This window comes from Centruroides sculpturatus, unplaced genomic scaffold (genome assembly GCF_000671375.1).
Source record: "Centruroides sculpturatus isolate CEXI.00-Female unplaced genomic scaffold, Cexi_2.0 scaffold421, whole genome shotgun sequence".
Classification (NCBI taxonomy): domain Eukaryota; kingdom Metazoa; phylum Arthropoda; class Arachnida; order Scorpiones; family Buthidae; genus Centruroides; species Centruroides sculpturatus.
This window is the reverse complement of record NW_019385018.1, coordinates 482,590-501,709: the sequence shown is the minus strand read 5'-3', so window position 1 is coordinate 501,709 and position 19,120 is coordinate 482,590. Positions and strand designations below refer to the sequence as shown.

Sequence of the window (19,120 nt, the reverse complement as noted above, 5' to 3'; positions counted from 1 at the left end):
TTGATTCATTTTATTTATTGATTTATTTTTGTTTCTAAATCAGAGATGAAATTAAAAAATAATTAATAATTCATTAAATTTGTGGCATAAAAAATATTTTTAAAAGCTTATCACTAAATATTTCGATAAAACGGCATTCAGTTTTTCCTGTATAATGCAATTTTTATAGCGAATTTTTGTTTAATTTCAGATAAAAAGCCACAGAGACATATCAATATTCAATCTCAGGGAAACGAACAAGAAAAGAGTAACGATGAGTCGAGTTCGATTACATCTTTGCAGTGGGACCCATTATCTTCTCATTACATCCTTGTAGCATGCGGATGTAATTATTTATATTTATTGGATACAAGTAACGAAGTCGTAAATGTTGTATCGACATATTCGTCTCCGAGTAAAGCTGTATCAATTGCCTCAATCGCTTGGCTTCCCGAAGTGCCAGGATCTTTTGTATCAGCAGGTAAAATATTATATTACAGTTTTTCATCATTTTTATTTCATTCTAAACTTTATCTAATCTTATTTAATTTTAAATAAAATATAAAAATTATACTGTAAATTCATTAAGGAATGTATATTTCTTAAATTATGACATTTATTTTTCAGTATTGTATATGTGGACTTTTATGAATAGCATTTAAATGGTTAAATTAATGAAAATTGTTATATATGTATGTAAATTTCTAGTCTATATTAATTTATATAAATAAAATATAGGCTAATAAAAATAAATAAAAATACTATTTTGATATTTTCTAATATCTAATAATTAAAAAAATTACATAAATAAATGATTAAGCTATATAAGTAAGCCTACATATTTTAAAAATCCAAATCCAAAAGTATTCATATTAAAATTTAGACTAATTGAAACATTGAATAATCTTTTAAAACTTAAATTTTTTATAATAAGATTAATATTAAAAAAAAAACAAAATTTATTGGTCTCGTATCTTTCACTACAGTGCATTTACATATACACACATCATGATTAAATTCTATACTGTACTTGATTATATTTATCGGATTTCGGTGTGGGAAGAATGGTAGGGATGGGATCATTCCTAAAACCTCATTAAAACGTATTGTCATCGGACTTAGATAGCCTCCTATCTTAATTAAAAGTAAATGAAATTTGAGTTTTAAGATTTGAGAACAAAGCAAGTTAAATAAAAGCGTTTAATAATAGAAAGAACAAAGAATGAAATTTTGAGTTGAAAGAATGTATGTTAATGTTTAAACTAATAAACATAGATTAATAGGTAAATGGATTTACTAGACAACATAAAAAATATTTTAAAATCCTTTAAACAGAATTTATACCTGTTATAACTTTTTTTTTACCAAGAAAAAATATATTTATTTTATTATTAATCTGTTATATATATTATTTTATTTTGCTTTGTTTCTGACCTTATATTTTACGCATTGAACTTTCAGTTGCTCCAGAAAAAAACGGAGATAAAAATATTTGTTGTTAAAATGTTTTAAAAATATTTGAAAATTTATTAGAAAACTTTGCGTGTGAATTTGAATTCTATTTATAATATTTTATTTCACTTTTTAAATTCACATTAAAAAGTGAAACACGTAAAATATTTTGCAATAACAAATAAAAGAAATTAAAATATCAGGAGAATAAAACGTATTAAAATTAAAATAAAAAGTGCTGTCAAAAATCTGTGCATTTACTAATAAATTTAGATTTCAATATAATATATGCAACTATGTATGATAATGAAATTAAATTTCATATAAATTTAAACATTTTAAGTTAAATTTAAACCATACACCCTACTCATTTCGATTGATATGAAACAGCGTTTTTCCTCTCTCCTTCTCATCCTCGTGAATATTTTTAAGTGAAAAATAACATAATTTAATCTATTTAATGGTTATTATTGTATATAATAATACTTGTAATATAATAAGAATAAAATTTTTTAAACCATATTTAACTTTTAATTTCTGCTTTTATTATTTTTGAAGATTTTATCGATAATTCTTTAATCTTTTTGTTAAAAATTCTTATATTTAATAGAGTTTCTATTTTTGAATATCATTACTGTATATAATTTCTCGATATCTGTTGAATATTTGAAATTTGAATAAACTGCATAAATTAATTTTTAAATATCCTTATTAATCCAAGAACAATAACCATTGTTTTGATAATTATTATTTAAGAATATTTTGCATTTAAACTATTTATGTTACTATGAAAAAAATTTTTGAACCTGTTCAAGGATATGACTTAATTAAATTAATTAATTAATCATTCAACGAAATTCAATAATATTTTTTAGCCTTTTTACGATGTTTCTACTTTACAAAAAGATTTACTAATGATTTTGCGAAGAAGCAAGAATGATTTGTTCAACATTATGTTATTATGTTAATTTTAATTTTTAATTATATATTTTAGATATAACCATATCTAAGATAGGACCATATTAAAAATATGTGTTCGTATCAAATGAAAATATAACATGTTTATCAATAGTCTACAACCAAATGATTTAATTTATGAAACATAGACATGGAATTATTTCAAATTATTACAAAAAATACTATTGCATATTGTAAAAATTATTGGAACTGAAGTAATCAAATTTGATTATACTAGCTTCAATAAATAGCGGTTTTAATTATTTGCATAATTTGTTAGTATTGACGGAATGTATAGTCTAATATAATTTAATTAAGATCTAATAAGAACACTTGAACTAGCAATTTTCTTATTCGAAAACTTCTATAATATAATACTAAATTTAATAAATATTGTAATAAATTATATTAAAATTACAAATGAAATTTGAGAAAGTATTTGTATGTTTATGTAAAAAATTTAATTAAAACTGTTATTATAATTATTAGAAGGAAGAAAGTTATCGACAAACACGAAAAGTCTTAACGTTAATACCTTTAAGAAAAGCCGATAAGAATTAAGTTTCAGAAAACGATCCAATATCTTATTCAAAATTAATCAATCTTGTCATTGCATTCCTATGTATTGATCACTTTCTGATAAATGTTTCTTAGGTTCTACTGTTTTATATAGGACAATCGATTTTATTTAATAAGTTAAAATTTCGAAATTTTAAGAAACAAAAAACTGTTTTTAACATTTTTTTTTATTTACAATAAGTATTAAACATTGTAAAATAAAAAAATTTCATTAATATCCAAACCTAGGCTGTAGATTCGGGGGAATTTTGACAGTCTAACCGCTCCCATTTGGATTAAAATTTAGACTAATTGAAACATTGAATAATCTTTTAAAACTTAAATTTTTTATAATAAGATTAATATTAAAAAAAAAACAAAATTTATTGGTCTCGTATCTTTCACTACAGTGCATTTACATATACACACATCATGATTAAATTCTATACTGTACTTGATTATATTTATCGGATTTCGGTGTGGGAAGAATGGTAGGGATGGGGTCATTCCTAAAACCTCATTAAAACGTATTGTCATCGGACTTAGATAGCCTCCTATCTTAATTAAAAGTAAATGAAATTTGAGTTTTAAGATTTGAGAACAAAGCAAGTTAAATAAAAGCGTTTAATAATAGAAAGAACAAAGAATGAAATTTTGAGTTGAAAGAATGTATGTTAATGTTTAAACTAATAAGCATAGATTAATAGGTAAATGGATTTACTAGACAACATAAAAAATATTTTAAAATCCTTTAAACAGAATTTATACCTGTTATAACTTTTTTTTTACCAAGAAAAAATNTTGAGAGTAAGAAACTTTCTAATCGTTAAATTTGAAAATCTTTTTATTTTTTCACTTTTGGATATTATAATATTTTTCCTTTATTTCTTAGAGCAGTAAGTGTTATATTGTAAAAGTACTAAATAATAAATATTACTAATTTAAATTTTAATTTAGTTCCGCCATTATGCAAACCAGTTAGAATTCAAGAAAGAATGGATATACAGTATTTCAAATTTATTTATTTATTTTTAAAGTGAATAGAATTAGAAGAATGTTGTTTTCATCACATGAATCAGAAAGTCAAAACCTCGCTACGTATTCGACAAAATATATATATGGTGTCATAAAATATTGCCGAATCACTGACTCTTCTTTCGTTGAGAAAGACATCGTCACCAATGTCATCTATTACAATACGCTGAAATTGTAAAGTACTTTAAATTCAAGAAATAAATCTACAAGTCATATTCTAACAAGATCATAGCGATATTACAGTTTGCACACTTCGCAATTTCTGAACACGATTTTCTTTGATGGTGTTTTCATTTGCATGATCTCCAAGATCTATAAATTTTACGTCAACGGATTTAAGTAGTAATTTTATTGATAATGCACTATATATTTAGGCTTCATATGAATCAGTTTAAAATATTGTTTTTCACTCTATAATAACTTATAAAAATTTTAACTTGCAAAGATATAAGAAACTGATTCTTAAATATTCTTTGTTTCGATGTGATACTATGGAGCGCCACGATGCCAACTCGAAAGGACTAGAACCACCAGTTTGGCTCTCAATAATACGTGTTGTCGGACCGAAAAAGTTTTTATCCTTCAACTTTTTGAAGGACCGGCACACTTAGAATATTATTGGGGCGAATTCCTATCCCTTAGAGTTGGCGCCCATGTAGCGTTTAATTAATAATTACAATTAATGGTCACCGATGAAGTGAAATGATTTATTTATTTGGACTATTTTCGTTTAAATTTTCTTGCCTTTGGGCACTAACAGGCTTACGAAGTAAAATAAAAGCACGTAGAATTCTGAAAGAAATCGATTTATGCATGAGACCATCGTTATATGCACGTGCATCGAATCTGATAGGAAGTTTGATGCGTTTAAATACCTCTTATTTTATGTGTTGATAAGATAATAGTCGAATGGAGAATTAGAGCGATTTTAAGAGTGAAATATTTGACTTATATTTTTTGCCTTTTCTCAGCATTGTCTCTGTCTCTTCTGGTCACACAACTAGAAAAAAGAATTGGACATAAAATACAAAACGAAAAAGCATCTCGAGCTCTTTGGGCTTGCTTCTCTGTTATGTATTTAATATGCAGTATATTCTATTCAATGAGCATTACGAAGAAATTTGTTTAATTACATTGCCTATAATGTTTTTGGTATAACAACTAATTCTGATTGAGTTTATATAAGTTTAGACTAATTCGTATATTTATTTTATACTCTTAAATATACCAAGTTATGCTCCTCATATTTTTGTCCTCCAATATGGATAAATTAATATTCAAATTATTTAATTTTACAATTTATTTTCTACAGATATCTTTGAGATGTTTTAAATTCAGCTTTTCTTTTGATATAATTAAATGAATTCTATTACTTAATTAATTTGCAATCCTCTTAACTCAATGTTTTGAGAAATAAACAGTAAAATGAAGCTATAGTTCACTGTAAATAGAATATTTTGAATACCCATAAAAATGAAGCCATTTATAATTCATTATTCTGAAAAACCAAAGTATAAACCTTAAATTATAGAAACTACCTATTTACAGAAAGATACCAGATAGAGAATTTTTAGTTCCAGATCAACATTTAGCATAAATTTTTCTAAAATAGAATTTCGCATATTGGTAAAGGATATTGATTTGGTTTCTTTCAAATTTAAGTACATATCTCAGGTCTATATCTCTGTTTCTTTCTTAAAATGGATATGAAATCTATATACATTAATTACATTGTATGGAATTACAATAAATACATTAATTGTATTGTATATGTAGACTATATACAATATATAAGCTTATACATACATTTTTACTTTGGGGCTTTATTAAATAATCATTTAATAAAAATCCAAATAACATATAGAGTTTACTGCATAATTTCTTAACATTTATTAATTTCTGATATTTCTCGAATTTATAGAATATATTATAGAATATTGTAAATAAAAAAATATTTAGATTGCCTTTATAATTCACGTAGAAATAATCTTTGAACAGTTTATTATATGCTAATGAATTTTATCTTTAGAATCTTAATTAAATTTTCCATTTCAGATGTTGATGTTGGAATTTTAAGAATATGGAATGTTTCAAAGTGTACACCATTAGAAAATATACGTTTAAAACAAACTGGTTTTTTGACTTTTTGTGTTTTACCAGCTAAAAAGCCCAACAAAATGATCAAAACATCAGATAATTCTCATTTTGGAGATATATTATCAAGTGGCAGTAAATTTCTTGCTAGAATTATTTGCTTGTTTTTGGATGGAGGAGTTGGAGTATATGATTTGAGTCGATATTCGTGGGATTTCTGCAGAGAAATGGTAAGTTTAAAAATACTGTAATATACTGTAGTTTAAAAAAAGTAACATTACACTAAATGAAAAAATATAATGCAGAAAACATGCATGTTAGTGTTCATGTAAATATAAAAAGTAGTCTATTCTTTTGAAATTTGTTGTACATATAAATTTATTTCACTTGAGTTTAGTATATATTTATCTAAATACTTTATGAAGGTAATTTTAAGTAAAACACCTATAAATATTTCCATATTGAAATAAAACAGTTTAATTATTTATATTTACATAAATTTAAAAAGAAAATTCAAAATTAGAAAATTTTCACAAATCATACATTTCCTTAACAAAAATGTTTATGTATTGCATTAATTTTAATAATTTTTACATATGGCATTCTTTGGAATGTGGACAACATTATAATTTAGAATAGTTTTAATAATCATATTTCTAAACCATTAACTTGTAAGGTCCAGGGACCCAGAAACAAATCTAGTCAGGTCAAAACACCCTAGGAATTTTTTGGAAGTGATCCCTCGCAGATATGTTGCGCCCCATCCCTCACTATTTGCCATCCCATTGTAGGCCTAGCCAAAACCATTGTGAGGTAACAGACGGAAGCCGCTTTGAAGGTCCGAAGGTGAACACTCTGTTGAGAAATAAAGAGCTCCATTTTCAGACACGAATAGGGAGATTTAATGTCCTGATTGAACAATGAAAGTTTTTATTAAAACAATAGAAAAGACTAAAGTCGAGGGAAACGTGGCTGGAGAGGAGTCGTATTTAGTCGCGAAACTAACCTCTCCCGCGCCCTCCGATCGGTTTCGAATTGTCACCAGGTGACGAGTAGAGACCAATGAANCAGAAAACATGCATGTTAGTGTTCATGTAAATATAAAAAGTAGTCTATTCTTTTGAAATTTGTTGTACATATAAATTTATTTCACTTGAGTTTAGTATATATTTATCTAAATACTTTATGAAGGTAATTTTAAGTAAAACACCTATAAATATTTCCATATTGAAATAAAACAGTTTAATTATTTATATTTACATAAATTTAAAAAGAAAATTCAAAATTAGAAAATTTTCACAAATCATACATTTCCTTAACAAAAATGTTTATGTATTGCATTAATTTTAATAATTTTTACATATGGCATTCTTTGGAATGTGGACAACATTATAATTTAGAATAGTTTTAATAATCATATTTCTAAACCATTAACTTGTAAGGTCCAGGGACCCAGAAACAAATCTAGTCAGGTCAAAACACCCTAGGAATTTTTTGGAAGTGATCCCTCGCAGATATGTTGCGCCCCATCCCTCACCATTTGCCATCCCATTGTAGGCCTAGCCAAAACCATTGTGAGGTAACAGACGGAAGCCGCTTTGAAGGTCCGAAGGTGAACACTCTGTTGAGAAATAAAGAGCTCCATTTTCAGACACGAATAGGGAGATTTAATGTCCTGATTGAACAATGAAAGTTTTTATTAAAACAATAGAAAAGACTAAAGTCGAGGGAAACGTGGCTGGAGAGGAGTCGTATTTAGTCGCGAAACTAACCTCTCCCGCGCCCTCCGATCGGTTTCGAATTGTCACCAGGTGACGAGTAGAGACCAATGAAAAGGCGGCTTTAAGGGAAAAACTTATAAAACTGCGCTATTCAAGGATGTGACGTTCTCGGTTCTCCACTTCAGGATTTTTGCGATCCTGCAGATCAGCAGCGACAGATTTGTTAATTCCTGGGACTTACCGTCGCTCTCCCGTGAAGTCTTGCTTTGCCTAGATTCGCCCTTCTCCGGAGATTTTCGCCCGAAGCTGTGCCGCACGCCCTGAGGTCGTCGATCGCAACGTACTGTACGACATCAAGAGAACGAAAGAACTTCCAATCGAACGTCGAACTCTTGAATGGATATTTCATTCGCTCCCTGAGCTGTGTTACTTCGCAACTTTGTAAAACGTTGTAAGAAACTTTTGTGTATATAATAAGAGGGTTAAAAGATAGAAACCTGACTCAGTGAGTCTTTCCACTCCTATACGAGTGTTGACCGCTCGATTGCAGTGGCGTAGCGAGGGGGGTGTATCGTGGTCTCCAAGACAAACTATATGTGTTTATGGAGGGGGGAGGGGCGCTAAATAAAGTGTCGTGCCCCGGGCGCCAGTTATGTTCTTTACGCCACTGCTCAATTGTCCTCAGTGGCGTAGCGTAGTGGGGGCAGCGGGGGCGGCCCGCCCCGAGCGGCACTTTTTAGGGGGCGGCAAAATTACCTTTTAGAAGGCGGCAAAATTTCACAATAAATAATAATAATATCTTGTAAAAATTTGAACCATTCTAATCTATATTTGGGTCGCGCCTACGATAGTGATATCGTCCCCTAGTACGGGAATCGGCTCACCGTCCGGGTGAACTAGTAACTTCATCCGAGGATATCCTGCGCGACCTGTTGACTTTTTTTTTTTTTGCTTGTACGATTCATTCGCATTCATATACAGTCGACCCCCCTATAAGATCATTGATTTTTCCGTTTTATCTGAATTACATGTTGTACGAGTCACTTAGACTTTACAAATACGTGTGCCGGGCTGTGAACGGCTCACATATTTGTAAAATCTAAGTGACTCGTACAACATGTAATTCAGATAAAACGGAAAAATCAATGATCTTATAGGGGGGTCGACTGTACACTATCACTATCCAATACAGCTATTTTAAACAGGTCGCTGCACTAGCACGGAATTTTTCATTGCTTGTTCTGCGACAAAAGTGTATTTTAGTCCTTTAAATTGAAATACCTAAATAAGGGGGCAAAATTTTCCTCCGCCCCGGGCGGCTGACACCCACGCTACGCCACTGATTTTCCTCATATTTCCATCCCAGTCGGCTAATCTCACACCCATGATGGGCTTGATATTGATAAAAAGATCNTCGCTCCGAGAACTTCCAACTGAACATCGGACTCTTGAGTGGACATTTCATTCGCTCCGAGAACTTCCAACTGAACATCGGACTCTTGAGTGGACATTTCATTCGCTCCGAGAACTTCCAACTGAACATCGGACTCTTGAGTGGACATTTCATTCGCTCCCTGAGCTGTGTTACTTCGCAACTTTGCAAAACGTTGTAAGAAACTTTTGTGTATATAATAAACGGGTTAAAAGATGGAAACCTGCCTCAGTGAGTCTATCCACTCCCACACGAGTGTTGACCGCTCGATTGCAGTGGCGTAGCGAGGGGGTGCAAGGGGGGTGTATCATGCACCGGGCGCCACTCGCAGAGGGGCGCCCAAATGGTCTCCAAGACAAACTATATGTGTTTATGGAGGGGGGAGGGGCGCTAAATAAGTGTCGTGCCCCGGGCGCCAGTTATGTTCGCTACGCAACTGCTCAATTGTCCTCACATTTCCACCCCAGTCGGCTAATCTCACACCCATGATGGGCTTGATATTGATAAAAAGGTCTTAGTGTCCACAGGTTAGAAAGAATAAACAAAACCCTTAAGTTAAAATGATCTAGAAACTATGTACAGTATGTTAATTTAGTGTTCACATAATAAATTTAAAATTCTTCCATTAAAATTTTTTAATTAAAATTACTATGGAAATATTCTCATAAGTAAATTTACAAAAGTAATTATTAATGTAAATTTTGTTTACAATATGAAAATATCCCTAAAGTAATGTTAAAATTCTTTAAATTATTTTGATATTATTATAGGGTCATACTGAAACAATCTTTGATTGTGAATTCAAACCCAGTAATTGTGATTTATTAGCAACAGCAAGTTATGATGGAACTATTAAAGTATGGAATGTCAACACAATGAAAGCAGTAAGTTATTTTTTCTTAAGTAATTATGTAATAAAATTGTTGAATATAAGTAAAATATTGCAAAATATATATCCACTATACAATGTGTAGCTAATAATATAAAACATCAATATAAGGGTAAGTTAACAATTACATTTAATGTAATTCTAAAATTTATAACTTGATATCGTATGCTCTTTACAATATATTATTTAAATTTTGTTCTTTAATGTTACAATGTTACTTTCAAATATTCTGTAACTGAAAAAGATCAGTAAATTCTGACAGAAAAAGTTACTATTCTAATAAAAACCTCTTGATGGAATTTCAAACATTAGATTTACTTGTTTATCCTTATAAGTTTCCTTATACCTGGTTGCTGGAGGTGTTGGTAAACTTTTTAGTAGAGTTTGTTAACTGCGTAGTAGTGAATTGGAAAAGTGTAAGTGGCTGAAATAGGAGCGATTTAAAGAAGTGGATATTTGTAATAGATTGTCTTTGATTTTAATTATGTTTATTAATAATTGATGGGATTGAATCAAATCCATAACCTTTACTTCGATCTCTGTAACAAACGAGCCAAGTAGATATGCAAAGAAATGGCGTGGAAGACCACGCAAGGATAATGTCCTTTTAGCCTCATGTCAGTGGAGACAAGATATAAAACTGTAGACTGTAAAACATTGTTAGAATAAAGCTCTTTGTTTCAACAAAACATTGAGAAAGTGTAATTGAATGTGAAGATGAATATTTTAATGAATAAAATTATTTTAAACAAAAATTACAAGCATTTTTATTCATATTTCAAAAACTACATTATTTACCTGATATTATAAAATACATAATCATTTTTTTAATGAGAGATTGTTTACTTCCTGTGGAAGACTATCAGTTTATGCTGTTTTTATCTTTAAATAGTATGCAACAGGTTAGTGTTGAGCAGCTTATTATTTAATTGCTATATAGATAATTTTACAAAAATAAAATTTGCAATAATATTTTATGCAGATAATATAAAAATTATTAACAATGATCCAACTACATTACAAGAAGATTTAAACATCTTATTGGGTGGATTAAAGAAACTTACTTTAATTCCAAACTATTGTAAAATGAAGGTTATTTGTTATTCTTTATTAATATCTTCTAGTTTGGTTCCATTTTTGATAATGATACTGATATTAAATTTGTTCAATGTATAAATGATTTATATGTAATATTTTATAGTAAAATGTCTTTTAATCAACATTTTAATAAATTATTAAAGAATCTAGCAATTAGGCATGATATTTTACAGCTAATAGTTTTAAAATCTGCACTAAGATCATTATATTTTTTCAATTTTTAATCAATAATGGATTAGGGTATGTCAATTTGGATGTCCATTACACTATAGCTTTTGTTAAATCTAAATTACATAAGATGTATTTACTACTAAATAAACATGAATCTACTGTACACTAAAAACTCAGAATTTCTTCCTGCCAGGTTGCAAATTCTATTCTTAGAAAATAGGTTGATAGGATGATCTATTTTGATAGATTTATTTATTTTAAAATGTTTAATGACTGACATTAACTCTTTTAAATAATAATGTAAATAATTAAAATGCCTCAATGTCCTTGACTTACTAAAATATAAATTTTCGTCTACAAGTACGTATCTTCTAATATCAGGATTTATTATACTGGCTTTACAGATAATGCTACAGATTTTCACAGAAAACAATTTTTTATTTTATTTAATATACCTGTATATATGTACAGTACAGGTATATTAAATAAAATAAAAAATTGTTTTCTGTGAAACTCTGTAGCATTATCTGTAAAGCCAGTATAATAAGTCCTGATATTAGAAGATACGTACTTGTAGACGAAAATTTATATTTTAATATTGTAAATATTTGTAATCACTCTTTAATTCATATAATGATTTTTTGCTTATCTTTATTCAACCATTTTTTTTTTTTTAATATTTTCCCAGAAATCAGCAACTGTGAAAATTTAATCTATTTTGAATACACAAAATTCAAACAGATTGTAAAAAAAATTTATACAAAACCTATTAGATCATTAAATGGATAAATAGTTTTCACTGTGGTTTGTTTTACTGTGTATTTATTTTTACAGTGTTTTGTTTTTATAGTTTCATTGTTTTATCTATTTATTTGTATTTAATATATATTGTATGTCACAGTATTTTTGTTATAGTTTTTTAAATGTTTTTTTATTATTGTTATTCATTTTCATGGTTTTTTTATATTTATTTAATTAGGATAATGTTTTTGGGCCAGCATTATTTGTCATCAAGACAATGGCCACTTGTATAAATAATAAAAGAATTACTAAAAAACATACTTAAATTTTCAAAATTTGTGACAACAAAAACATGTACCAGTTTATAATGTTATTAGACTGCACTACAAATTATAAGACTGGATTCGATCTGAAGGCCACGGGTTTATATGTAAGAAAAGATGTAAAGAATATAGATGCAAAGAATTATTTTAAAATGTTTATTAAAGTCAAACTTAGAATAATTTTTATATGTTTATAATTATAATATTATAATACAGTATATGTTAATTAAATATAAAATATATTTTTCTACACTATACATGTACAGCAACTTGAAATCATCTAAACTAATCAATATATAATAATGAATTTATATTACTTTGTATTATATTAATTTCTACATAAAGAATTATTAATCAGTTGCTTGTAAATGACTTTTCAGATTGATTCTTCACCTGGTAACATGAGCATAATTTATTCTATTTCTTGGGCTCCTGGTGACTTGAATTCAATTGTTGCTGGTACTTCAAATCAAGGAATCATGATATGGAATTTAGAGAAGAATGTTATTGCTCATAAAATGTTAAGTGTAAGTAATTCTTAAATTAATAGTTAATCACATTTAAAAACTTTTTAAAATATTATTGGTATTTATTTTTATTATTGGTATTTTATATTTTAAATATTATGAATAATAACCACCTCAAATAACAACTGTGTCTACTATTGAAGGATTTCTTAAAACTTAAGCACACAATATAAAGTTAATAAATACTGTAAAACACAGTAGGTAGGTACAATATTTATTTAACAAAAACTTTAATAGAAAATGAGCAATTATTTATTGTGAGCAATGATGGGCTGCAATTTTTCATCACAATGCACTTAAATTTAGTAGTGTTTTGCTCCTGTACATCATACTTTTCCTGTTAAAAATGAAGTCAAGCTGGTCGTGTATCTAACACTATTCAGGAGAAAATTTTTGAACTGAACTAATGTGACTTCCAGTTTACATTGGAAGTTCATATATAGTTAATTGGGGTCTCTTTCCCCTAAGCTGTTCATATCTGGTCTTGGCTTTCAACTATCTAACACCATTCTTGAGATTAAGGAAGGACAGACAAATAGACAGATGGACAACTGTAGGAATTTATAGGTCTACAATTTTTCAAATTGCAGCCCAATGAAATGTATAGTACAATTAAACAGTAGATTGTATTGTTTTGTTATAACTGGTAAATAGAAAATAAATTTCATTATAAAGATAGACACTAGTTGTCATTTCAAATAGTAATAAAATTTGCCTTTAAAAATCAAATTTTCATAAATAAATATTTAAATACTTTAATATTAATGGACATCAAACAAATATGTTCAAATAAAATAATAACTTCTTCAAACAGTAACGACAGAGAAAATGTACAGCTTAAAATAGTAGACACAGCTATTATTTGAATAAAACTGATGCTCAAAATAATTATATAATTTCTGAAAAAATTTATTGTTTATAAAAATATTTAAAATGATCATAAATGTAGTTAAATCTTATTACTAATTTTTTAAATTTTCAATAAACATAATACTTATTAAAACTCATTAAGATCTTTTTAATGATTTCAAATAAACTTTTGTTTTCTTCCATATTAATATTTTACTTATAAAAATGTTCATTAAACAGGTTTCAAAAATGAAATAATTTTATTATTTTAAATATATTTTATCACTTATATTCTTTAATTAGTATGCATATTTTAAATGCAAAACTTTTTTATAAAGTGACTTTAAATAGAAAAAACAACAAGAAAAAATTTAGTATACTGTACTACAATGAATAAAAAGTTATTTTTAAGTTAATTTTAATATAAATCTGATAAATTTATTAAAATGGTCTTTAGTATTTGTTTTGAGAATTCTAATGATTGAACAAAGACACTTTGTTATAAATTATGAGAAATAGCCTACAGTGTATTTGGAAATTTTTAAGGAAAGTATAAATTAAAAGAAAACTTTTTTAACACATTATCAAGGTATATGAGCTCCCAATAATTTAATTAATTCAATTTAATTGCACTAGAAGGAAATAGTGTAATGAATATATTTCAATTAAATTGTAAATTTTGTATAAAGAATTAATAAAATAATAGTAATTATAAAATGATACATTAATTTGTTTATGCAAAATTATATTTTCGTATATGACCAATTATAAAAACAGTTATAAATTACTATAAAAAATTAAAATATGTTAACATGAAGCAATATATACTGTATATAATTTACACTAACAATACAAACTTAAAATTGTTAAATATGTATCACATGTCACCTGTAATAACTTACATAACAGCTATAACTTTAGATACTTAAATAATTACTAATGTTTGCTATAAATAAACATTAACTACTTATATATCAAAGTCTACTGTTGCTGATTATTTTTGTGATTTATTGTATATTTATTTTTATAGTTTATGAATTTTTCACATTTATTTTCTGTATTTCTGATCTTCATCAATATGAAAATTACAATAAATAAATAACAAATACTAAATCAAACAAAATGGTTGATTTTAATATATTTTAAAATTAGTAAAAGTAATTTGATAACTATGAATAGCATTGTTTTTATTGTTTATGTATATGGAATTAGTTTTTTAAAGAATGTGCTGTCATTTGTATTACTTGATACATGTTTCAAGTCTCTGAAAATTCTAATATTAAACTTTTGTTATTTTTTTCTATAATTTGAATTTCAAAATAGAAAAAAATTATTTAAAGCCAAAATAATTTTTATTTTATTTTGATAGTCAAATTATTTAAAGAAATTTTTTAAAATTTTTAAATGAATATTTAACTTTAACATTCTAAATAAAGGATTTAAAAAAATTAATTCTTATAAAGATCATCTTGTTTATTTAATTAATTTTTACTGCTTTTCTTTATTTTTAATCTCAACTATTGTTTTTCATAGCATGGAAAAAATACAAATGTATATTCTGTCTCATGGAATCAAAAAGATGCCAGAAAAATTGCTTCTGGGGGAGCTGACAAATGTTGGTAAAGAGACAAAAAATAATTCTTTTTAATAAAATTAATAGAAAGTTAATATTTAAACAACTAATACTGTTTTAAATTATTTTTCATTTTTGTTAACAGCTATTATATTTGATTAAATTATAAAATTTGAATATTTTAGAATTTTAATTAATTAAAACTCATTTTGAATTTATTTATAAATACAGGGTGATTTAGTAAGACCTGACTTAATGCAAACATTTATATTTCTAAAATAAGAATGATGTTAAAAATACAAGAGGCAGAGACATGTATCAGGTTTTTATTATACAACATAAGTAACAATTAAATTTTTATTGCAGATTTGTAATGTTTTTATGTATACATAGAATAAAAACTAATTAAAAATATAAAAATGTTTCTATTATAAGATAATCTTAATTAAACTGTAATTTAAAAAAATTCATTAAATAAAATTTAAACAAGATACTCAATCTGAAAATTCAGTATTTGATAATCTAGTTGGTAATTGAGAATAATAATTCATATAATTACAGAAATCAATAATTACAAAATAGTTAATATGAAATAAACAACTGGAAGATGATACCAAAAATAAAGATGCATTATAAGTCTGGTCTAATCTATTTGAAATCCCCTGTATTCATCTGAAAACATATGTACTAAAAATATTTAATAATATTTTAGTATACTTTTGTAAAATAATTGTATATTATAGAGAATAATTTTGAAGTAATTATTATTCAGTTCATATGACTGCAAAAAGTAAATTACAAATTTTAAACAGAATAAATATTAAATAAACTAGAAATCACTTTGACTATATAGATAAAATTTGAAACAAGAAAATTTTAAAATCCAATAGTTACTTTGTCTTATATATAATTACTGAATGAAAAATAAATTATGATAAGAGTTTTCAAGTTTCCTTCAGAAAGAGAAATGAAATATTGTAAATTTATTATATCTATCTAATATATAGATTTCTGCAAATTTTTACAGATTTAAAATTATATAAGACAAAAATATATTGGTATATTTTGGAGAAAGAAAAACCTGTAATGGAATGAATCTAACTTTCTACAAGCTACAAGCTTGTAGAAAGACTTTCTACAAGCTACAAGCTTGTAGAAAGTCTTTTTCTACAAGCTAGAATTGGATACTAGCTTGTAGAAAAAGACAAAATAGATTTTTAATATTAGTTTTAAAGTCTTTTTTGATTGTGTATTATGTTGATTTGTAAAATTTTTTAGTATATGGAATCTGAATAAAAATGAGTTCATACAAATAGCAATCTGGATAAAAGTGAGATTATACAAATTGAATTTTCTCATTTTTAGTAATTTATTTCAAACATTTTTAAAGTAGATAAAGATAACTTAAACCACAAAAACATTTAGTTCCTGCTGGATTGTAATGTTTTTGTGGTTTAAGTTTCTCATTTTTTATTTATATTTTTATATTGATGTTTGTTAAATCATTTTAGATAAAACATTTTAAATAATATGGAAAAATTTATTAATTTTAATTAAAAAAAAATAAACTGTATGTTATGAATGTTGGACAAATAATTTTAGTTGATAAAATTAATGTTCAAAAGATAAATAAATTGTGAAATTTTTGTTAAATTATTGCTATATTTCTGATATTTACAGCCGGGGCTTTTTTTTTTAATTAGAATGTGCTGATATACCATACCAACAGATAATTTTAAAGATATCTGTGGCTAGTACAGTACATACATATATAATAGTGGTTCTTGCTCACAAAAAACAATTTTATATGTTCAGTTACCATATATGCATACAGCAGTAATTTTTTGAAGACAAGTACTGTATATAACAATCAATTAAGAAATAGATACTTTATGGCTAGTAATATAGGTAAAATTAGTCTCATGATATTAAATTTTACTTTTTCAAACAGTAGCACAACCAGATCCAAAATAAAGAGAGAGACAAGTTAAAATTTAATATGAATCACTACATATTTTAATAAAATTTGCTTTTCATATTTACATAATGGATTATAAAAAATATATGTAAATTACTAGGTTAATAGTTAACTCCACAATTGAATTATTTTTTCTATATTTACCATTTTTATTAACTTTTCATTACAAAGAGGACTCTCCCTGGTTACACAATTGTTCTTATATATCAATTACTTAAAACTTTGTTCTCTTTCATGAAACAAAAACATTATATTTTAATGAGAAAATTAGAAAAATTTTGAGATTCTTTTAAGAAAATTTTAAATACTTTCTATATTACAATAAGTCTATGAAACCAGATAAATCAACTAAATTTATTATCATGATGTAATAAATGAACAAAACAGTAAAGATTTAATATGTAAAAAATTATTTAATAATGGAAATGTTTTCACCTGAATTTAGACTCTCTTAAGCAATTAACAAACTTAAGGGAAGGAATTAGACAAAATTGAATTAGAATTTTTAAAAGTTTAAATTATAACTTGCTAATATTCAAAATGTTATCAAATGTTATCATTTAAATTATAAGATTTCATAAAATTATTTTTGAAAAATGTTTGTAATTTTTATAATTTTCAATTAATAATAAAACAGTTGAATCTATTGCTATTTTTAAAACATATTTAAATATTAGACATTTAATATAAATTTTTGATGATAGAAACATCTTCAAATCAACATTAACATTAAATAATGTAAATAATTATGTAATCATTAGATATTCTAACATAATTTTTCCCATTCTATAGTATGGTGCACCAATCTGATGGATGCTTGCTGTTTACATTTAAACATCCATTACCTGTCTATGGTTGTGATTGGAATCCAAGTAATGAGTAAGATAAATTATAAATTTTATATCAATAGTTATCCTAAACTAGAAAAATTAGTACATATCTTATAATAAAAATTTATTTTGATTCAAATTTTTATGGATTACTTTTATTTTTTCTGATTTTATAAAATGCATTTTTACATATGAGTAATTTTTTATTAATAATAAAGGTAGTACTAATCCTAAATTTAATTAATTCCTTTTTAAGTTAAAATGAATTACCCATATATATCATGATCACACTATTAATTTTATAATTATAGTATGTAATGGGAAATAGTAAAATCTCATTTATATGGCCACTTTGGGATATACAATTTATGACCATATAAGTGTGATAATGATGTGAGAAGCCAGGGGTTAGAGGGTAAAGCTCTAAACCCTTTCTCCAGCGTCGGCCTGGTAAAGACTGCTCAAATGTCACTGGATGGCAGAGTCTGAGTGACAAAGGGGGTGGATAAGCCTAGAGGTGCTGTTCTCCGAAATAAGACAGGGTGACAGGTTAATAAATAAAAATTATCATATTAAATTATTATCTATGCTATACATAATGTCTAGTTTATAAATGCTTGTATGATTAACAAAACTCTTTATTAATTAGATCTAATAAACTAAATGAATGAATACATTAACTCTATGTACAACTACATTCAGGTCTTTGCTTGGATAATACATTGTTAGACATCAACTATTAACTATCTTATATGCTAAAGACCAAGAGAGAGAGTTTACAATTCTAAGTAAAATACCTCAGAGAGAGTGACGATGTCTCATGATCCTGTTTATTTAACGGTCGCAAACTGATCATGAATCTAGTCGAGGTATTGCTGGGCCATCATCAGATTTCATAGGGAAGATGAAAGTT

General features: G+C 26.4%; 1 protein-coding gene across 1 annotated transcript in view; it reads left to right on the top strand.

Moving 5' to 3' along the window:
* Nucleotides 1-19,120, top strand: part of LOC111633499 (WD repeat-containing protein 17-like) — a 115,569-nt gene that overhangs the window by 31,287 nt on the left and 65,162 nt on the right. The window contains exons 4-9 of the mRNA XM_023378077.1: nt 191-460; nt 6,037-6,305; nt 9,999-10,112; nt 12,831-12,977; nt 15,360-15,445; nt 18,170-18,256. Coding sequence (XP_023233845.1) covers nt 191-460; nt 6,037-6,305; nt 9,999-10,112; nt 12,831-12,977; nt 15,360-15,445; nt 18,170-18,256 — 973 coding nt within the window. The remainder of the gene's footprint in view (nt 1-190; nt 461-6,036; nt 6,306-9,998; nt 10,113-12,830; nt 12,978-15,359; nt 15,446-18,169; nt 18,257-19,120) is intronic.